Here is a 23,149-nt window from a genome sequence, read left to right on the forward strand (position 1 = left end):
GTACGGTACTGTCTTTTCCAAGCTCGTCGGAAGACTTCCAGTTTGGTGTGGCGCCATTTCCGTTCCAATTTTCTGGAAGCTTGCTTCAGAGCTCGGGTATTTTCTGTGTACCAGAGAGCTAGTTTCTTATGAGAAATGTTTTTAGTTTTTAGGGGTGCAACTGCATCTAGGGTATTGCGCAAGGTTAAATTGAGTTCCTCAGTTAGGTGGTTTTTGTCCTCTGGCGTCCTTGGGTAGACAGAGGGAATCTGGAAGGACATCAAGGAATCTTTGTGTTGTCTGTGAATTTATAGCACAACTTTTGATGTTCCTTGGTTGAGTTCTGAGCAGATTATTTGTTGCAATTGCAAACATAATAAAATGGTGGTCCGATTGTCCAGGATTATGAGGAAAACATTAAGATCCACAACATTTATTCCATGGGACAAAACTAGGTCCAGAGTATGACTGTGACAGTGAGTGGGTCCAGAGACATGTTGGACAAAACCCACTGAGTCAATGATGGCTCCGAAAGCCTTTTGGAGTGGGTCTGTGGACTTTTCCATGTGAATATTAAAGTCACCAAAGATTAGAATATTATCTGCTATGACTACAAGGTCCGATAGGAATTCAGGGAACTCAGTGAGGAACGCTGTATATGGCCCAGGAGGCCTGTAAACAGTAGCTATAAAAAGTGATTGAGTAGGCTGCATAGATTTCATGACTAGAAGCTCAAAAGACGGAAACGCCATTTTTTTTTTGTAAATTGAAATTTGCTATCGTAAATGTTAGCAACACCTCTGCCTTTGCGGGATGCACGGGGATATGGTCACTAGTGTAGCCAGGAGGTGAGGCCTCATTTAACACAGTAAATTCATCAGGCTTAAGCCATGTTTCAGTCAGTCCAATCACATCAAGATTATGATCAGTGATTAGTTCATTGACTATAATTGCCTTTGAAGTAAGGAATCTAAAATTAAGTAGCCCTATTTTGAGACGTGAGGTATCATGATCTCTTTCAATAATGACAGGAATGGAGGTAGTCTTTATCCTAGTGAGATTGTTAAGGCGACCACCGCCATGTTTAGTTTTGCCCAACCTAGGTCGAGGCACAGACACGGTCTCAATGGTGATAGCTGAGCTGACTACACTGACTTTGCTAGTGGCAGACTCCACTATGCAAGCAGGCTGGCTAACAGCCTGCTGCCTGGCCTGCACCCTATTTCATTGTGGAGCTAGAGGAGTTAGAGCCCTGTCTATGTTGGTAGATAAGATGAGAGCACCCCTCCAGCTAGGATGGAGTCCGTCACTCCTCAGCAGGTCAGGCTTGGTCCTGTTTGTGGGTGAGGCCCAGAAAGAGGGACAATTATTTCCAAATTCTATCTTTTGGGAGGGGCAGAAAACAGTTTTCAACCAGCGATTGAGTTGTGAGACTCTGCTGTAGAGCTCATCACTCCCCCTAACTGGGAGGGGGCCAGAGACAATTACTCGATGCCGACACATCTTTCTAGCTGATTTACACGCAGAAGCTATGTTGCGCTTGGTGATCTCTGACTGTTTCATCCTAACATCGTTGGTGCCGACGTGGATAACAATATCTCTATATCTCTATACTCTCTACACTCGCCACTCACTCGGTTCAACTCTGGACTCTGACAGGGCCACTCAAGGACATTCAGAGACTTGTTCCGAAGCCACTCCTGCATCGTCTTGGCTGTGTGCTTAGGGTTGTTGTCCTGTTGGAAGGTGAACCATTGGCCCAGTCTGAGGTCCTGGGCCCTCTCAAGGATCTCTCTGTAATTTGCTTCGTTTATCTTTCCCTCGATCCTGACTAGTCTACCAGTCCCTGCCATTGAAAAACATCCCCATAGCATGATGCTGCCACCACCATGCTTCACCTTATGGATGGTGCCAGGTTTCCTCCAGACATGACATTTGGCAATCAGGCCAAAGAGTTCCATCTTGGTTTCATCAGACCAGAGAATCATGTTTTTCATGGTTTGAGTCTTTAGGTGCCTTTTTGCAAACTCCAAGCGAGTTTTCATGTGATTTTTACTGAGGAATGGCTTCTGTCTAGCCACTCTACCATAAATGCCTGGTTGTCCTTCTGGAAGTTTCTCCCATCTCCACAGAGGAACTCTGGAGCTCTGTCAGAGGGACCATCGGGTTCTTGGTCCCCTCCCTGACCAAGGCCCGGGCAGTCATCTCTAGGAAGTGTCTTGTTGGTTCCAAACTTCTTCCTTTTAAGAATGATGGAGACCACTGTGTTCTAGGGGAACTTCAATGCTGCAGAAATGTTTTGGTACCCTTCTCCAGATCTGTGCCTCGACACAATCCTGTCTCTGAGCTCTACGGACAATTACTTGACCTCATAGCTTTGTTTTTACTGTGACATGCACTGTCAACTGTGGGACCGTATATAGACGGGTGTGTGCCTTAAAGAATCATGTCCAATCAATTGAATTTACCACAGGAGGACTACAACCTAAGTTGTAGAAACATCTCAAGGATGTTCAATGGAAACAGCGTGCACTTGAGCTCAATTTTGAGTCTCACAGCAAAGGGTCTGAATACTTACAGTATGTAAATAAGGTATTTAAGGAATTGTTTTCACTTTGTCAATATGGGGTATTTTGTGTAGATATCTGAGGATTTTTATTTATTTAATCCATTTTAGAATAAGGCTGTAACATAACAAAATGCGGAAAAGGTCAAAGGGTCTGAATACTTTTTGAAGACACGGTAGGCCAACAGTGTCAGATATTATACATGTTTCCCTCATTAAATTACACTCTGGGCCTGACTATCAGCATGTTTCATTCACCACGACTGTGAATGGGTCGCGCTTCTTATCAACTGGAGAAAATGAAGTCATTGATTCTGATTGCATTCTCTCTCTCTCCCTCTCTCGCTCTCTCTCTGTCTCTCGCTCGCTCTCTCTCTCACGAATCCCGTTTCCTGAGTCTGTTTTTTGCCTGTGTTCTGTCCTGGAGTGTTTTTTCCGGCGTCCTGGAACGCACCCTGTCTGGTTGCCGGGCAAGGTAGCCAGTTGGGAGTTCTGATTACCCGCACCTGTATCCCATCAGCTATCTGCACACCTGGTCCTGATCATCATCTCTCCTCTTCATAAGCCCGGACCTGACATCCATTCCCTGCCGGATCGTTAGCCATGAACAGTATGTTGTGCCATAGTATCAGCCTCAAGTTGGATAGAATTTGTTTTGCTGTTTTTTTACGTATTGCTTGCCTTAAACTTACCTCCGTTTGTTCTGTCTTCAGTTACTCACCCGGATCATTTACCCCATTCCCGCCTGGTCGTCGGAGGATTCCGCTACCCCATTGGATCCACCTATTTACTCCCATCAACTCACCACCGCTGCCCGCTACGCCACCTGGATATATCTACCCATTCACATTCACTTGTAAATAAATATTCACCTTCTTCCTACTCTCCTTGTCCTGGTCTGCTTCTGGGTTCGATTTTGAAAAAACGTGACAGAACGATCCGGCCAAGGATGAACCCAGCGGACCTGGACTCCGTTTGCCATGCCATTACCCAGCAGGGGAAGACATTGGGACAACACAAGACGACGCTACAGGAGATAGCGGGTTCAATCCAGAACTTATCTGCTAGCTTCACACAAATCCAGGATCAGCTCAGTTTGCCGGCGATTCATTCACCACCTGTTTCACCCATCTCACCTGCCGTGTCTGGTGCGGTTTCCTTCCGTGAACCCAAGGTACCGACGCCTGATAAATATGAAGGGGATTTGGGAAGATGCCGTTCGTTTCTTATGCAGTGTGGGTTAGTGTTTGATCTGCAGCCCCATTCTTACGCCACTGACAAGGCTAGGATAGCCTTTGTTATTGAACTGCTGCGTGGAAGAGCTCTGGAATGGGCTTCAGCCATTTGGGAACGACAGGAGACCTGCATGGCTTCATACCAGGAGTTCACGGGAGAGATGAGAAAGCTTTTTGACCATCCAGTCCGAGGTAAGGACGCAGCTAAACATTTGTTCACTCTTCGCCAAGGAGCTCGCAGTGTGGCAGACTTTATGATCGAGTTCAGGACATTGTCTGTGGAGAGTTGTTGGAATGAGGAGTCACTACAAGCGGCTTTTTACCAGGGGTTGTCGGAGCAACTCAAGGACGAGCTGATATCCTATCCAGAGCCTAGTGACCTAGACAGCTTGGTCACTTTATCTATTCAGGTAGATAATAGAGTCCGAGAGAGGAGGGAGAAGCAGTGGGGCCCATCCAATCAATCAGCAACTCGGTTACCATTCGGTTCAGGAAGTGAACCAGAACGTATTGATCGTTATTCTCCACACGGGATTAGTGGAGGGGTCTTGCCACCAGATCCTGAACCAATGCAAGTGGGGCGACACGGGCTAACTAAGGAAGAGCGCCAACGTAGACGTGAGACCAACAGCTGTCTCTACTGTGGTAGCTCGGGACATTACATCTCCGCTTGTCCACAGCGCCAGTTAAACTGCCCGGCTCGCTAGTTTTGGGAGGAATTTTAGCGAGCCAGTTTCAAACTCTCAAAGATCCTGTCAGACCCCGTTTTCCTGCGACCCTTATGAATAAGGATCAGAGCTTAGAGATGAACGCTTTTATCGATTCAGGTGCCGATGGCAGCTTTATTGATGCCGACTTGATGGAACAGCTGGGGCTTTCCAATGAGCAATTGCCGGAAGCCATTGAAGCAACCACTCTGAACGGCAGTAGTCTGGCACGGATCACTATGAGGACTGAACCGGTTAAGATGTTGTTGTCAGGTAATCATTCAGAGTTTATCTCCTTCTTCATTCTGTCCTCGCCCCATGTTCCTCTGGTTCTTGGTTACCCCTGGCTGAAGGAACACAATCCCTCGTTTGATTGGGTGACGGGTAAGGTAACTAGTTGGAGCATTGATTGTCATGCTAACTGGCTTAGGACTGCCTGTTCTCCTGCCGTTTCCAGTCAGGTCAGTGACTCTGCTCCTCCTGATTTGTCCCTGGTTCCAGAAACATATCACGAGTTGGGTGAAGTATTCAGTAAACAGAAGGCTCTGTCCCTTCCTCCCCACCGACCTTATGATTGTGCGACTAATCTGTTTCCTGGAGCTACCTTTCCCAAGGGACGGTTATACAGTATCTCACAACCTGAACGTGAGGCCTTGGAGATGTACATCAAGGAATCTCTAGCTGCAGGTTTCATTCGGCCCTCGTCATCACCTCTGGGAGCAGGATTTTTTTTGTGAGCAAGAAGGATGGCTCTCTTCGACCGTGTATTGATTATCGGGGTTTGAATGATATTACGGTCAAGAACAAGTATCCCCTGCCCTTGATGAGCTCGGCTTTCGATTCTTTACAGGGTGCTATGGTTTTTACGAAGCTTGATTTACGTAATGCTTATCATTTGGTTCGGATCAAAGAGGGGGACGAGTGGTTGACTGGGTTCAATACTCCGATGGGACATTTCGAGTACCAGGTGATGCCGTTTGGACTGACCAACGCTCCTGCTGTGTTCCAAAGTATGGTGAATGACGTTCTGAGAGATATGATTGGTATTTTTGTGTTCGTTTACCTGGATGATATCTTCATCTTCTTGAAGGAGTTTTCTAGCCACGTTCAGCATGTCAAGCAGGTCCTGCAGCGGTTATTGGAGAACCGTCTGTTCGTGAAGGCTGAGAAGTGTGATTTTCACGCCCACACGACGTCCTTCCTCGGGTACATCATCTCCAGGGGAGAGATCAAGATGGACCAAGAGAAGGTTCGGGCGGTTCGGGATTGGGTCCAGCCCGGTACGAGATTGCAGCTCCAGAGATTCCTGGGGTTTGCAAATTTTTATCTACCTATTCCCCGGCGACCTTGGTCGCATCTGGCCCTGGATTTTGTCACGGGGTTGCCCTCTTCTGTTGGAAACACGGTTATTCTGACCATTGTGGATAGATTCAGCAAGTTTGCCCACTTTGTTCCCCTCTCCAAGCTGCCTTCGGCCACTGAGACGTCCGAGATCCTGGTTAGGGAGCTGTTCAGGGTCCACGGGTTGCCCTGTGACATTGTTTCTGACCGTGGTCCTCAGTTTACCTCTGCTGTCTGGAAATCCTTCTGTTTGGCCATTGGAGCTACAGTCAGTCTCACATCTGGATTTCACCCCAATCTAATGGTCAGGCGGAGAGAGCCAACCAGAAGATGGAGTCCATGCTGCGCTGTCTTGTTTCCTCTGATCCCACCTCTTGGTCCTCTCAATTACCCTGGGTCGAGTATGCTCATAATACTCTCCCTTCATCTGCCACTGGGATGTCTCCCTTCCAGTGCCTGTACGGTTACCAACCTCACTTGTTTCCTTCTCAGGAGCGGGATCTCTCGGTTCCTTCTGTCCAGACCCACATTCGTCGTTGCCACCGCACCTGGCATCGGACCAGGAAGGCCCTCCTTAAGGTTTCTGACCGGTATCAGATCCAGGCGAATCGTCGCCGTATTCCTGCCCCCGCTTATACTGTCAGAGATAGGGTTTGGTTGGCTACACGGGATCTTCCTCTCTACGGACTGAGTCGAGGAAACTGTCACCGAAGTTCATTGGTCCGTTTGTAGTGGAAAATATCATTAATCCTGTTGTGGTCCGACTCAAGTTGCCTGCTACACTAAGAGTACATCCCACCTTTCATGTCTCCTGCCTCAAGCCGGTTCTCCTCAGTCCTCTGTTGCCCCCTCCTCCTCGTCCTCCTCCTCCTCGGATGATCGGAGGTGGTCCTGTCTACACGGTGCGCCACATCATGGACTCCAGACGGCGGGGTCGAGGGTTCCAGTATTTAGTGGATTGGGAAGGATATGGTCCTGAGGAGAGGAGTTGGATTCCTCGGCGTCAGATCCTTGACGATGACCTGCTTCGTGACTGTTACCGCCTCCACCCTGGCGCTCTGGGTAGTCCGCCCGGTGGCGTTCGTCGGAGGGGGGGTACTGTCACGAATCCCGTTTCCTGAGTCTGTTTTTTGCCTGTGTTCTGTCCTGGAGTGTTTTTTCCGGCGTCCTGGAACGCACCCTGTCTGGTTGCCGGGCAAGGTAGCCAGTTGGGAGTTCTGATTACCCGCACCTGTATCCCATCAGCTATCTGCACACCTGGTCCTGATCATCATCTCTCCTCTTCATAAGCCCGGACCTGACATCCATTCCCTGCCGGATCGTTAGCCATGAACAGTATGTTGTGCCATAGTATCAGCCTCAAGTTGGATAGAATTTGTTTTGTTGTTTTTTTTTACGTATTGCTTGCCTTAAACTTACCTCCGTTTGTTCTGTCTTCAGTTACTCACCCGGATCATTTACCCCATTCCCGCCTGGTCGTCGGAGGATTCCGCTACCTCATTGGATCCACCTATTTACTCCCATCAACTCACCACCGCTGCCCGCTACGCCACCTGGATATATCTACCCATTCACATTCACTTGTAAATAAATATTCACCTTCTTCCTACTCTCCTTGTCCTGGTCTGCTTCTGGGTTCGATTTTGAAAAAACGTGACACTCTCTCTGTCCCTCTCCCTCTCTCTCTCTCTGACTCTCTCTCTGACTCTCTTGCTCTCTCACTGTCTGGTGGAGGTAATGCTTGAGCGTTCCCTGGCACCTCCTCTCTTATTGGCATAGTAAATTATGAGGAAAGATACAGTGCTGTCTGGGAACACACTTAAACCATCCCAGATGAACTGATGAAGCAGGTAGTAAACAATCCACACTGACATCTTATTGATAGAATGTTGTATAGAGGAAATGCAAAGTCCATAACAGTGACGTTTCTGTGCTGTAAAAGCCAAGCCAATTTCCGACCACTCGTTTCTTACTCCATGCAAGCTATAGGCCTACCTATTTCCCCCTCCCCAAACACATATTCTATGGCAATTCATCTCATCCATTTAAATAGGCAGTATAGGCTATAATGATTGGTAGGTATTCCGTGTTGTATAGAAAAATATCACATTATATACAGTGCAATCCGAAACTATTCAAACCCCTTGACTTTTTCCACATTTTGTTACTTTACAGCCTTAATTCTAAAATGGATTAAATTCATATTTTTACCCATCAATCTACACACAATACCCCACAATGATAAAGTGAAAACAGGTTCTGAGAAATTTTTTCAAATGTATAATTTTTTAAAACAGAAATACCTTATTTACATAAGTATTCAGACCCTTTGTTATGAGACTCGATATTGAGCTTTCCATTGATCGTCCTTGAGATGTTTCTACAACTTAGGTTGTAGTCCACCTGTGGTAAATTCAATTGATTGGACACACACCCGCCTATATAAGGTCCCACAGTTGACAGTGCATCTCAGGGAGGTGACCAAGAATCCGATGGTCACTCTGACTGAGCTCCAGAGTTCCTCTGTGGTGATGGGAGGAACTTCCAGAAAGACAACCAGGCATATATGGTAGAGTGGCTAGACAGAAGCCATTCCTCAGTAAAAATCACATGAAAACCCGCTTGGAGTTTGCAAAAAGGCACCTAAAAGCTCAAACCATGAGACACAAGATTCTCTGGTCTGATGAAACCAAGATGGAACTCTTTGGCCTGATTGCCAAGTGTCACGTCAGGAGGAAACCTGGCACCATCCATAAGGTGAAGCATGGTGGTGGCAGCATCATGCTATGGGGATGTTTTTCAGTAGAAAGGACTGAGAGACTAGTCAGGATCAAGGCAAAGATGAACAGAGCAAAGTACAGAGAGATCCTTGATGAAAACCTGCTCCAGAGCGCTCAGGACCTCAGACTGGGCCAATGGTTCACCTTCCAACAAGACAACAACCCTAAGCACACAGCCAAGACAACGCAGGAGTGGCTTTGGGACAAGTCTCTGAATGTCCTTGAGTGGCCCAGCCAGAGCCCGGACTTAAACCCGATTGAACACCTCTGGAGAGACCTTAACATAGCTGTGCAGCAACACTCCCCATCCAAGTTTTGAGTATAGGGTCTGAGTATTTACGTAAATGTGATATTTCCGTTTTATATTTGTAATACATTTGCAAAAATGTCTATAAACCTATTTTTGCTTTGGCATTGTGGGGTATTATGTGTAGATTGATAAGGAAAAAAATACAGTTTTATCAATTTTAGAATAAGGCTGTAACGTAAGAAAATGTGGATAAAGTCAAGGGGTCTGAATACTTTCCTAAGGCACTGTATATGTTGTAGCCTGAGTACTCTTGCACAGACACAAATTTCCTTTCTCATAACAGGCCTGCTCTGGTGTAACTGAATGGAGTCCAGGCAGAACGAATGTAAATTCTCTTCCTTTAACATAGCTCTAACTTACTCCCACTGCACACCATAAACTCCTGGATGGGAGCTATCTCTCACTAATACAAAATAAAATGATTGTGGTGTAATTTTGTGAGACTTGAAAAATGATGCTCTTCTACTATTTTAGGTTCATAGTGAGACCACTAGTGTGGTTGGATTGGATTGATTATGAACACTGACAACTCAAGGGTTTACTACAGACAGTTGTGCATATAATAGTACAGACAGTCTCCTCACACGACCTTATTTCTTATTATAATCCAGACACTATAATCCACAGCAATTTACAGTCTTCTAACTGGTTTTCCTCACAGGCCTATTGGCCTCATAGTGCTTATTGGTCTCATATTGCTTATTGGTCTCATAGTGCTTATTGGTCTCATATTGCTTATTGATCTCATAGTGCTTATTGGTCTCATAGTGCTTATTGGTCTCATCGTGTTTATTGGTCTCATAGTGCTTATTGGTCTCATAGTGCTTATTGGTCTCATAGTGCTTATTGGTCTCATAGTGCTTATTGGTCTCATAGTGCTTATTGGTCTCATAGTGCTTATTGGTCTCATAGTGCTTATTGGTCTCATAGTGCTTATTGGTCTCATCGTGTTTATTGGTCTCATAGTGCTTATTGGTCTCATCGTGTTTATTGGTCTCATAGTGCTTATTGGTCTCATATTGCTTATTGGCCTCATAGTGCTTATTGGTCTCATAGTGCTTATTGGTCTCATAGTGCTTATTGGTCTCATAGTGCTTATTGGTCTCATAGTGCTTATTGGTCTCATATTGCTTATTGGTCTCATAGATCTTATTGGTCTCATAGTGCTTATTGGTCTCATAGTGCTTATTGGCCTCATAGTGCTTATTGGTCTCATATTGCTTATTGGTCTCATATTGCTTATTGGTCTCATATTGCTTATTGGTCTCATATTGCTTATTGATCTCATAGTTCTTATTGGTCTCATATTGCTTATTGATCTCATAGTGCTTATTGGTCTCATATTGCTTATTGGTCTCATAGTGGGATTCTCTGCCTCTAACCCTATTACAGGGGCTGAGTCACTGGCTTACTGGTGCTCTTCCATGCCGTCCCTAGGAGAGTTGCGTCACTTGAGTGGGTTGAGTCACTGACGTGGTCTTCCTGTCTGGGTTGGCGTCCCCCCCTTGGGTTGTGCCGTGGCGGAGATCTTTGTGGGCTATACTCTGCCTTGTCTCAGGATGGTAAGTTGGTGGTTGAAGATATCCCTCTAGTGGTGTGGGGGCTGTGCTTTGGGAAAGTGCTTCTACACCAGCATTGCTTGCTGTTTGGGGTTATATCCTGTCTGTTTGGCCCTGTCCGGGGGTATCATCGGATGGGGCCACAGTGTCCCCTGACCCCTCCTGTCTCAGCCTCCAGTATTTATGCTGCAGTAGTTTATGTGTCGGGGGGCTAGGGTCAGTCGGTTATATCTGGAGTATTGCTCCGGTGTACTGTGTGAATTTAAGTATGCTCTCTCTAATTCTCTCTTTCTCTCTTTCTGTCTTTCTCTCTCTCGGGGGACCTGAGCCCTAGGACCATGCCTCAGGACTACCTGGCATGATGACTCCTTGCTGTCCCCAGTCCACCTGGCCGTGCTGCTGCTCCAGTTTCAACTGTTCTGCCTGCGGCTATGGAACCCTGACCTGTTCACCGGACGTGCTACCTGTCCCAGACCTGCTGTTTTCAACTCTCTAGACAGCAGGAGCGGTAGAGATGCTCTCAATGATCGGCTATGAAAAGCCAACTGACATTTACTCCTGAGGTGCTGACCTGAGGTGCTCCTGAGGTGTTGCACCCTCGACAACCACTGTGATTATTATTGTTTAACCATGCTGGTCATTTATGAACATTTGAACATCTTGGCCATGTTCTGTTATAATCTCCACCTGACACAGCCAGAAGAGGACTGGCCACCCCTCATAGCCTGGTTCCTCTCTAGGTTTCTTCCTAGGTTTTGGCCTTTCTAGGGAGGTTTTCCTAGCCACCGTGCTTCTACACCAGCATTGCTTGCTGTTTGGGGTTTTAGGCTGTGTTTCTGTACAGCACTTTGAGATATCAGCTGATGTAAGAAGGGCTATATAAATACATTTGATTTGATAGTGTATATTGGTTTCATAGTGCTTATTGGTCTCATATTGCTTATTGATCTCATAGTGATTATTGGTCTCATAGTGCTTATTGGTCTCATAGTGCTCATTGGTCTCATAGTGCTTATTGGTCTCATAGTGCTTATTGGTCTCATGGTGCTTATTGGTCTCATAGTGCTTATTGGTCTCATAGTGCTTATTGGTCTCATAGTGCTTATTGGTCTCATAGTGCTTATTGGTCTCATGGTGCTTATTGGTCTCATATTGCTTTTTGGTCTCATAGTGCTTATTGGTCTCATATTGCTTATTGGTCTCATAGTGCTTATTGGTCTCATAGTGCTTATTGGTCTCATGGTGCTTATTGGTCTCATATTGCTTTTTGGTCTCATAGTGCTTATTGGTCTCATAGTGCTTATTGGTCTCATATTGCTTATTGGTCTCATAGTGCTTATTGGTCTCATAGTGCTTATTGGTCTCATAGTGCTTATTGGTCTCATAGTGCTTATTGGTCTCATATTGCTTATTGGTCTCATAGTGCTTATTGGTCTTATATTGCTTATTGGTCTCATATTGCTTATTGGTCTCATAGTGCTTATTGGTCTCATATTGCTTATTGGTCTCATAGTGCTCATTGGTCTCATAGTGCTTATTGGTCTCATATTGCTTATTGGTCTCATATTGCTTATTGGTCTCATAGTGCTTATTGGTCTCATAGTGTTTATTGGCCTCATAGTGCTTATTGGCCTCGTTGCTTATTGGTCTTATATTGCTTATTGGTCTCATAGTGCTTATTGGCCTTGTTGCTTATTGGTCTCATAGTGCTTTTTGAACTCATTGCTTATTGGCCTCATAGTGCTTATTGGCCTCATTGCCCTCATTGCTTATTGGCCTCATTGCTTATTGGCCTCATAGTGCTTATTGGCCTCATAGTGCTTATTGGCCTCATTGCTTATTGGCCTCATAGTGCTTATTGGCCTCATAGTGCTTATTGGCCTCATTGCTTATTGGCCTCATAGTGCTTATTGGCCTCATTGCTTATTGGCCTCATAGTGCTTATTGGCCTCATTGCTTATTGGCCTCATAGTGCTTATTGGCCTCATTGCTTATTGGCCACACACTTATAATCCAGTCATTTAGCACTCGCATCACTCTGATCCAGAGCAACTTATAGGTGCATAAAGGTTCAATAGGGTAGACCTCACATTCTGTTAGCCATTCTTCTCCTAGGCCAGCTGTCTCTCCCCCTCAGTGTCCACTGATATGGAATGACACCAAAGCTGAGTGTGTAATATGAGCTGATGGTCTGGTCTCTCTTCCCTGGGGGCAAACACACACACAAGCACACACATCAGATGTGATCAATCTTTATATATCTCTCACACCCACACCTTGCGAGACACCTTCAGTAAGTACCCTGAAATTCCATTGATCTTCAATGCCTTTTAATGAGCATAATGTGGAATTGGAACCTGGTTTACATTCTGAATTGTCTGGAATTGAAATGGATTTGACCCCAACCCATTAGCTCAAACATACACACATTTGAGCCAGCCATATCACCGTACACATCATTCACTCATATCCGGCGCCAGTCGAAGGCCACCTGACACAGATCGATGGGGTGGTGCTGCAGGCTCTGGGTCTGATCTTTGGCTCATATCTAGAGAGTCAGTGGAACAGAAGACTGTATCAACTCTGTGACATTAATCCGCTTTTAAATCACAACTTTCAAGAACAAAATCTATTTTTTTTATTTATTTCACCTTTATTTAACCAGGAACGCCAGTTGAGAGCAAGATCTCATTTACAACTGCGACTTGGTCAAGATAAAGCAAAGCAGTGCGACAAAAACAACAACACAGAGTTACACATAAACAAATGTACAGTCAATAACGCAAAAGAAAAGAAAAATAGAAAAATGTACAGTGTGTGCAAATGTAGAAGAGTAAGGAAAATAATTACAATTTAGCATTAATACTGGACTGATGTGCAGATGATGATGTGCAAGTAGAGATACTGGGGTGCAAAAGAGCAAGAGGATAAGTAACAATAGGAGGATGAGGTAGTTGGGTGTGCTATTTACAGATTGGCTGAGTACAGGTACAGTGATCGGTAAGCTGCTCTGACAGCTGATGCTTAAAGTTAGAGAGGGAGATATAAGACTCCAGCTTCAGAGATATTTGCAATTTGTTCCAGTCATTGGCAGCAGAGAACTAGGTGGAAAGGCAGCCAAAGTAAGTGTTGGCTTTGGGGATGACCAGTGCAATTACCTGCTGGAGCGCGTGCTACGGGTGGGTGTTGCTATGGTGACCAGTGAGCTGAGATATGGCGGGGCTTTACCTAGCAAAGACTTATAGATGACCTGGAGCCAGTGGGTTTGGCGACGGATATGTAGTGAGGGCCAGCCAACGAGAGCATACAGGTTGCAGTGGTGTGTAGTATATGGGGCTTTGGTGATAAAATGGATTGCACTGTGAAAGACTACATCCAGTTTGCTGAGTAGAGTGTTGGGGGCTAATTTGTAAATGACATCGCCGAAGTCAAGGATCGGCAGAATAGTCAGTTTTACGAGGGTAAGTTTGGCGGCATGAGTGAAGGATGCTTTGTTATGAAATAGGAAGCCGATTGTAGATTTCATTTTGGATTGGAGACATATGGGATGCGGCAGCATGCATGCCATGGCCCTCCTCTCTCACACTCGAGTGACACTGAGATTGTGTTCATTGAGAAATAGCTGGAAAGAAAGGCTCCTAGTAACATGTTGTGAGGTATTCTATTTGGCACAATAGAATCCCAACCTGCATCTCATAATTGCCTGCAAGTCCTGTTGATGAATATTGAAGATTGACCCGCAGATATCTTTTAATGAAAACAAGGCCTCCTTACTCATTTAGACCACTAGAAAGCAAGAGCATCTAATCAATACTACGATTACAGAGCCCTCTGTAGCACCCAGGAACATGTATTGTAGATCTCCAGCTGGAGGGCAGCTGATGTTTGAATATAAACAAGATGGCTCTGATGTAAACGTCTCTTGAAGTCAGTTATCTGACAGTTGATGTGTCCGTTAAAGACAGGGAAGTTGGGGCGTCCAGTGCCCCACAGTTACAGCTCACAGTTTAACCTTGTTCATAAAACATTCATGCCTGTTTGCACCAGAGTCTCCAGAAATGCCTTATTTATGTGTAGCATGTAGCAGCATCCTGCTGGGGATGTAATATGGATGAGATGTCAGAGGCTTCCCCTGTCTCAACAGATTCCTTCCTTCACAGATACACAACAGGCAACACTGTTGTGCACACACATTCACACACACAAACCCTACTGCACATCTGTCCTATATAAATGGCTTGTATATATGATATTATGTATATATTATGTATTACTATATTATCTTCATCCTGTGTTGACGTCTGGATGCTGACAGGTCTTTCTCTGGGGGAGCTGCTGTGAGCTGATGGCTCTCCTGCAGGCAAGTCGCTGTAACAGATGTTTGTGAAAGGCATAAGTCTGTTTGAACTACCACAGCGTAAGCATGTACAGTACCACAGTCCTTAGTAACACCGTCATTACACAGTAGTAACCACAGCCCTGACTCAGGTCTTTACCGTGTTGGCACATTTACCCCAGGTACCTGTTAGGTACAGTGGAAAGGGGATTATTGACTTTAGTATTGCCTGAGGAACTCCTCTGCTGCCTGAAGGCAGTGGCAAAGAAGACTAGATAATAACCTCACTGAATGTTTTCAGATGGTCATGAACACTAAGACATATATCATGCCACCGAGGTGGGTGGATAGAAACTCTATACCAGGGTAGAATGGGGACAGGTCTTAGTCTCCCTGAGTAAGACCATTTACTTTTTAGTGTGTGTGTGTGTGTGTGTGTGTGTGTGTGTGTGTGTGTGTGTGTGTGTGTGTGTGTGTGTGTGTGTGTGTGTGTGTGTGTGTGTGTGTGTGTGTGTGTGTGTGTGTGTGTGTGTGTGTGTGTGTGTGTGTGTGTGTAATCTCCTCTTATGCACTCTGGACATGTGTTAGTAGTACCCAACTTGCTAACGATCATCAGGTCGCTAATGGCCTGGTACTCAGGGCTCTACCGTCCCTCCAACCATTCTGACATCAATGCAAATGCAATGGAAAATCACATCAAAACACTATGTGCTTGTAAAACTCAATTTGAAGAAAGAAGTTCAACAACAGGTTGAAACTGAATGGAAAAAAATGGTCATTGTGGATGTTGTTTCAAAGACTAACACAACGGAATGGACAGCGCTTTCTAAGGTGATGATTAATTCAAAACACCCATTTGAATATATAAAATAAAACCTGAATTTAAGAAATGATTGTGCTGTTATACAGTACATAGCCTAGCCACATATTACAGAAGGCAGAAAAAAACTTATTTAAGATATCTATGGTACATCATTTGTCTAGTCTATATTAAACAAATACAGAGTTAGACTACATTATAGTGAATTTCTATTTGATTTTGAATAGCCTAGTAAAAGGGCATTATTTAAATATGTTTTATATAATCAATAGGCTGACACATTACCTTTAGCTACACAATATCTGAACCAACGCATTTCCATCTCCTCCTCTCTCTCCTTCATTCCTTTCTCCAGCACACAGAGAGGGGCTGTCAACAGTTTAATGAAATATGTTTAGTTGGGAAAACATGTTACTATCATGTTCCAGAACAGATTTCACTTGGTTTCACAAATGAAGCACTGGGTAGCTGCAGGAACAGGGTTGGAGAGCCCATGACATACAGAGTTTGTGTGTAATATCACCTGTTGCATGGGAAAATAACCTGTGTAGCCGACCCAACATGGAATGAACCTGTAGCCTCCATTTGCTATTCGAATGCATACGGATTATATGTTTCTGCCCATTTGATAATGGGACATTCTAAATCTAAACTAATTTTACATATTAGTAAAGACAAAATGAAATTAAAAATAGTCTGATGGGTGAAATAATTATGACTTGATGAGAGCTGGAGAGAACAGCTAGTGCTGCCTGATGCAAGGAACAAAGCACCACCTTTTGATTGGTGAGACATTCTAGGGTTTGTATCATTCACAACTAAAGTTGCCAAATAACTATCATATAGGACCGGTTTCAAATGATACATTTTATAGTCTGCTAAATGACTTAAATGTAAATGTATAGTCAACATAGCAACTTCATAGGCGAACTTTAGCTCTGAATCGGAAAAAAAAACATTTCTATTTTATTCAGCTAAATTAATTTATAGAGTTGGCTCAGGTCTATAATCCGACTCTGCCAATCTCCCCGTGTGCCCCCCCCCAAAAAAATGATTGGGGCTGCCTTTCGGGCTTCCTTGCTAGCTGTGTTCCCTCATAACGATGCCGTTCCGCCTTTACTGCTTCCAGCTCCTCCTTGGGACGGTGATATTCCCCAGCCTGCCTCCAGGGTCCTTTATCGTCCAGGATTTCCTCCCAACTCCATGAGTCCCCCTTACCACGCTGCTTGGTCCTTTTGTGGTGGGAAGTTCTGAGCCACCTCCACCCATGGGACGTACCTCGCCCATTCTCCTGGACCGTCCTGGCAATACAACCGCAGAAACCAACCCACATCCTGGTTCACTCTCTCCACCTGCCCATTACTCTCGGGGTGATAACCCAAGGTCAGGCTGACCGAGACATATCCAACCGAAAAGGAAAAGGGAATCGGTGGCAGCTAGTAGACCGGTGACGCCGAGCGCCGCCCGAACAGTGGTGGAAGTCGTAACACAAAGCCAGAAAGGTCAACTCATATTCTGTCCCTCTGTTTCTTTAGACCTGCCTAAAATAAAGAATGGATTTATTGTGACGTTGTATATTCAATTGATTTATTATACTTTTTAAAATGTAGATGTTCCAAAAGCAGGCATCAGCAGCTTGTAGGTGGGGAGATCAGGAGATGCTAAATGTGTTTAAATTAATTAACAGTCAATTACTGTGAGACCGACAGTCTTTTGCCTGGCAATAACCGGCTGACAAGTGGCAAAGGAATGGCATTTTCTCTAATAAACTGTCGTTAAAGGAACAAGAATGGAACAAACAGAATAACATGGTGGTTTTCTGTGAATATCCATCAAAAACTTCTTAGCAGACATTTCAAATTACACCTGTACAGTATATGCCCTGAAAAGTGGACTGGACCAAGGTTTTTGACTCATGGGATGCAGGTACCCACTGCTTAGCCCAAATGTGATTCCTACTCCCCTCTCCAGGAGCTGATGGTTTTTGCATGAGGCAGGTGATGAGGGAGAACACTCCCAGAGAACACTGAGGGTTCTATGGAACATCACCAGCACAGCATACACCTGACTAGACATGGACTAACACAGTTCATGTTTGTAATGCAAAACCACACAGATATAGTGTTAAACTTCAACCAAGGAGTGTATATGTGTGTGTGAAAAAGAGACGAGGGCTTTATTGGAGTGCATTTGAGGAGTTATAGCTCCCCCCCTCTCTATATACTGTAATTAAAAATAACCAAACACGTCAACATTGTTTGCCTTCAGACACACACTCCCTCTGTCAGGTGGAATAATGAATCTAATTTCCCACCAGAGCTGTTTACTCTTAGACAGCTGCTAGCATAGTGTGCTGATTGCCTCTCCACCTCTCACCTAATTTGCCAGACTCCACCTCTGCCACTCACATTGATAAATCACAATATTCAACACTGGTCTTTTCATGATTCATCTGTTGAAATAACACATATGGAACCATGTATTAACCAAAAAGTGTTAAACGTATCTAAATATATTTTATATTGGAGATTCTTCAAAGTAGCCACCCTTTGCCTTGACGGCAGCTTTGCACACTCTTGGCATTCTTTCAACCAGCTTCACCTGGAATGCTTTTCCATCAGTCTTGAAGGAGTTCCCACATATGCTGAGCACTTGTTGGCTGCTTTACCTTCACTCTGCGGTCCAACTCATCCCAAACCATCTAAATTGGGTTGAGGGTGGGTGACTGTGGAGGCAAGGTCATCTGATGCAGCACTCCATCACTCTCCTTCTTGGTCAAATAGCCCTTACCCAGCCTGGAGGTGTGTTGGGTCATTGTCCTGTTGAAAAACAAATGATAGTCCCACTAAGCCCAAACCAGATGGGATGGCGTATTGTTGCAGAATGCTGTTGTGTGCCTAGAATTCTAAATAAATCACAGATAGTGTAACCAGCAAAGCACCCCCACACCATCACACCTCCTCCTCCATGCTTCACGGTGGGAACTTCACATGTGGAGATTATCCATTCACCTACACTGCGTCTCACAAAGACCCGGTGGTTGGAACCAAAAATCTCAAATTTGGACTCCAGACCAAACAACAGATTTCCACCGGTCTTATGCCCATTGCTCATGTTTCTTGGCCCAAACAAGTCTCTTATTATGATTGGTATCCTTTGGTAGTGGTTTCTTTGCAGCAATTTGATCCTGAAGGCCTGATTCACGCAGTCTCCTCTGAACAGTTGATGTTGAGATGTGTCTGTTACTTGAACTCTGTGAAGCATTTATTTGGCCTACAATTTCTGAGGCTGGTAACTCTAATGAACTTATCCTCTGCAGCAGAGGTAACTCTGGGTTTTACTTTCCTGTGGCGGTCCTCACAAGAGCCAGTTTCATCATAGCGCTTGATGGTTTTTGCGACTGCACTTGACGAAACTTTTGAAAGACCGAATAAATTAATTAGTTTAAATCTGATAAATGTCCTATTACACAATGTTATTTAATAGTAGCACTTTTGCCTATCTCCGGAGTACAAACCTTCCTCTCCTGAGTGCCTACTTCGTCTCCTGAATACAAACCAAGTAAAATGACCTGTAAATCTACTTGCTGACTTGAGAACCTTGAGTCTGTTGGCAGTAGTGTGCGCTCTGAAGTTGATCCAGACCGGGGTGACAGCTGTGGTACACACTTCCAGTGTTTGCCATGGGAGACCTATCAGAGAGGATTTTGGACCGATAGGAATTTAAAAACTGTATTCCTGCTTTTTCCCCGACCCGTACGTTGTTTCAGACTGGGTAAAGGACAAATTGGGAGCGGTTATATTGTGAAAGTTTCGAGAAGTGGAATTTTTTGTGCATCCTCCGCCCACAGGCAGCTGGCGCTGCGCGTGTCGAGGCCTCGTGCTTTGCTCTCCGGAGCAGGGCGCTGCTCAAAGGAGTGATCAGTAGGGTAGCGTTGAGTGTAAAGTTGGATCAAATGAAAAAGAATATTCCTGGTGTTTGGTGAAAAGTAAACCCGGTGGCCATGGCGAGACTGAGAATACCCAGTCTGTCTTGTTGAGCTTTGACAGAGTTTCTGCCTGATCAGGTTAGGTTATAGTTGTTATTCTGTGAGCTCCTTCAGTGGCTTGCGAAAGTATTCACCCCCCTGGCATTTTTCCTATTTTGTTGCCTTACAACTGGGAATAAAAAAATATTTTTTGGGGGGGGGTTTGCATTTTTTGATTTACACAACATGCTAACCACTTTGAAGATGCAAAATATATTTTTATTGTGAAACAAATAAGAACTAAGACAAACAAAACTTGAGTGTGCATAACTATTCACCCCCCTCCCAAAAGTCAATACTTTGTAGAGCCACCTTTTGCAGCAATTACAGCTGCAAGTCTCTTGGGGTATGTATCTATAAGCTTGGCACATATAGCCACTGGGAATTTTGCCCATTCTTCAAGGCAAAACTGCTCCAGCTCCTTCAAGTTGGATGGGTTCCGCTGGTGTACAGAAATCTTTAAGTCATACCACAGATTCTCAATTGGATGGACGTCTGGTCTTTGACTAGGCCATTCCAATACATTTAAATGTTTCCCCTTAAACCACTCTAGTGTTGCTTTAGCAGTATGCTTAGGGTCATTGTCCTGCTGGAAGGTGAACCACCATCCCAGTCTCAAATCTCTGGAAGACTGAAACAGGTTTCCTCAACAATTTCCCTGTATTTAGCGCCATCCACCATTCCTTCAATTCTGACCAGTTTCCCAGTCCCTGCCAATGAAAAACATCCCCACAGCATGATGCTGCCAACAGCATGCTTCACTGTGGGGATGGTCTTCTCGGGGTGATGAGAGGTGTTGGGTTTGAGCCAGACATAGCGTTTTCCTTGATGGCCAAAAATATCAAGTTTAGTCTCATCTGTCCAGAGTACCTTCTTCCATATGTTTGGGGAGTCTCCCACATGCCCTTTGGCGATTACCAAACGTGTTTGCTTATTTTTTTCTTTAAGCAATGCCTTCTTTTCTGGCCACTCCTCCGTAAAGCCCGGCTCTGTAGGGGTGTATGGCTTTAAAGTGGTCCTATGAACAGATACTCCAATCTCCGCTGTGGAGCTTTGCTGCTCCTTCAGGGTTATCTTTGGTCTCTTTGCTGCCTCTCTGATTAATGCCCTCCTTGCCTGGTCCGTGAGTTTTGGTGGGCGATCCTCTCTTGGCAGGTTTGTTGTGGTGCCTTATTCTTTCCATTTTTTAATGGATTTAATGGTGCTCAGTGAAATGTTCAAAGTTTCAGATGTTTTTTTTATAACCCAACCCTGATCTGTACTTCTCCACAACTTTGTCCCTGACCTGTTTGGAGTGCTCCTTGGTCTTCATGGTACTGCTTGCTTGGTGGTTACCCTTAGAGATGTTGCAGACTCTGGGGCCTTTCAGAACAGGTGCATATATACTGCGATAATGTGACAGATCATGTATTTAACTAATTATGTGACTTCTGAGGGTAATTGGTTGCACCAGATCTTATGTAGGGACTTCATAGTAAAGGGGGTGAATAGATATGCACGCACCACTTTTCTGTTTTTTCTTTTTTTTAACTAGTTATTTTTTAATTTCACTTCACCCATTTGGACTATTTTGTGTATGTCCATTACATGAAATCAGGTTGTAAATGACAGGTTGTAATGCATCAAAATAGGAAAAACGCCAAGAGGGATGAATACTTTTGCAAGGGACTATGTTCCCATGCAGCAGGTGATCCAAAGAGCCCCGTGAGAGAGCGAAGGGTTGAGATTACCAGAGTTTGAGTTGGGGGGAAGAGCCCAAGGATGAGTGATTTGACTGGGAGCCCCCCAGTGAGTCGGCCTGAAGAGAGATCCAGAGAGGATGAGTTTTAGTAATGTTGGATTTCTAGCATTTCTAGACATTGTGATCAACCGCTCTATGCTGATGGTGCAGAAATCACAGAAGATAGATGTGGTAGTTGCAGCAGGGATAAATATTTGGGTGTGATAGATTTTAGTGCAGAAGATCTACAGGGAGTCTTGAAAGAAGGGGTTCCATCCTCCCAGGCCTGATGTAGGATTGTTTAGTGTGAAAGTAGTGTGATGGGGTGGTGGGTTCTTTTTGGGGGGGATAGTTGGTGCTTTAAAGATAACTGGGAACTCAAAGGTCAAATCATGATGTCAGTGATCTTCAGGCCGGAAAGTTGGAGCGCTAGAAAGATGCCTGAGTTTCCAACTTGGAATTCTGATTTGGACCATTCCAAACTATTTTTCCCAGTCTGAGTTGTTTTTTTCCCCAACTTCCCAGTTGTCTTGAACGAAGTCTGAAGTCAGAGATTTCAGAGTTCCCAATTCACAGTTGTTTTGAATGCGGCAAGTGTATAGGTGCAGGGTTAGGTGGTGGCGAAATTTAACATTTCCCCTTCCTCCATTTTCTGTGGACCAAAATGTGAACAACAGCCTGTAAAATGCAGCAATACGCAACACAGCCTCTAGTCTGCAAGTAATTCACACAAAAAATAAAACTTTTATTTTGAAGGCCTCTTGGAAGGTTTGCGGAAGTATAAATGGAGTAGTTTACCCCTGTGTTAGGGAGATGCTAATAGAGTACCACATTATGAGTCATAATACCCATAAAACCTACAAAACAGGGAAATGGTTCCAATCATTTTTTCCAACATTCATTTTTCTCACAGGAGATTTTAGAAACACAAAATAAGAACTATGTTTTGTGTATGCTTACCCTGGCATGACGTTTTAATAACCATGTAAATGTCTCTTGGACAAGCTTTTATCAGTGTATTTGCCTGTGTTTACCCCCAACAAATGAAATGTTAATTTGCTGATAATGTGGCCATCATAAAGAACTACAAATGCCATCAAGATCTGGACAAGACTGCCGAATAGAGGCAAAGGTAAGAATCTCTGGATTAACTATCTAATGTAGTAATGAGTAAATTGGCTACATTTCTTTAAATGTACCTGTTAGCAAAGGTGATGTCCTAGAGATGACGTGCAGGAGCTTGCAGGGATTTGTAGTCTTGTATGATGTCTACTTTGACGCTAATTAGCATTTTTGAATCGTAGCCTAAATAGAGCCAAATATAAATACAGCCCTTATTTTAAGTGTTTCTAAAAATCTGTCTGGCATGCCAGTGCTGGGATCTGTAATGGCACATTCAACACGAGGTGTGACTGCGTCCTGGGCTCTACTGAGAGGAGTGCCCCTCTCGGTGCTGCGGCCAGCTGGGCTTCCTCTTGCACCTTTTCTAGGTACTATCGGGTAAATGTGGCACCTCCCTCTGCGGTTGGTTCAACGGTCCTGGGCGTCACCTCCCCTTCTGGGGACTGTGCCGGGACCCCCCTTCCAAACTGACGGCCCATGTGTCTCGGTCCCACACTGGGACTTTGTTGCTAGCTGGCCAGGTCCCTCTAGCACCGACTAATCTGGTACGGGTATACCAATATATTGGAGTAATCCAATATAATGAAACATAACAAAGGTTGCGTATGTAACCACGGTTATGTGAGCTATATGGATCACTCCAATCC

At 44.6% G+C, this 23,149-nt stretch overlaps 1 protein-coding gene across 1 annotated transcript; it reads right to left on the bottom strand.

The window, feature by feature from the left end:
- Nucleotides 1-9,559: 9,559 nt before the first annotated feature.
- Nucleotides 9,560-12,148, bottom strand: LOC135531175 (component of gems protein 1-like). The gene is made up of 2 exons (XM_064959294.1): nt 11,418-12,148; nt 9,560-10,301 (listed from the first exon to the last, which is right to left on the bottom strand). Exons 1-2 carry the CDS (start codon nt 12,146-12,148, stop codon nt 9,560-9,562), a joined length of 1,473 nt encoding a protein of 490 aa, XP_064815366.1.
- Nucleotides 12,149-23,149: the final 11,001 nt, after the last annotated feature.

The sequence above is a fragment of the Oncorhynchus masou genome, unplaced genomic scaffold, assembly GCF_036934945.1.
Source record: "Oncorhynchus masou masou isolate Uvic2021 unplaced genomic scaffold, UVic_Omas_1.1 unplaced_scaffold_1539, whole genome shotgun sequence".
NCBI classification, from domain to species: domain Eukaryota; kingdom Metazoa; phylum Chordata; class Actinopteri; order Salmoniformes; family Salmonidae; genus Oncorhynchus; species Oncorhynchus masou.

Bases quoted from the DNA above. Each gene is read 5' to 3' on its own strand.
- LOC135531175 (XM_064959294.1), bottom strand. From the start codon at position 12,148: ATGAGACCAATAAGCAATATAAGACCAATAAGCAACGAGGCCAATAAG. The intron at 10,302-11,417 runs GCAATATGAGAC...CCCCTGTAATAG, and splicing joins AATCACTATGAGATCAATAA to GGTTAGAGGCAGAGAATCCC.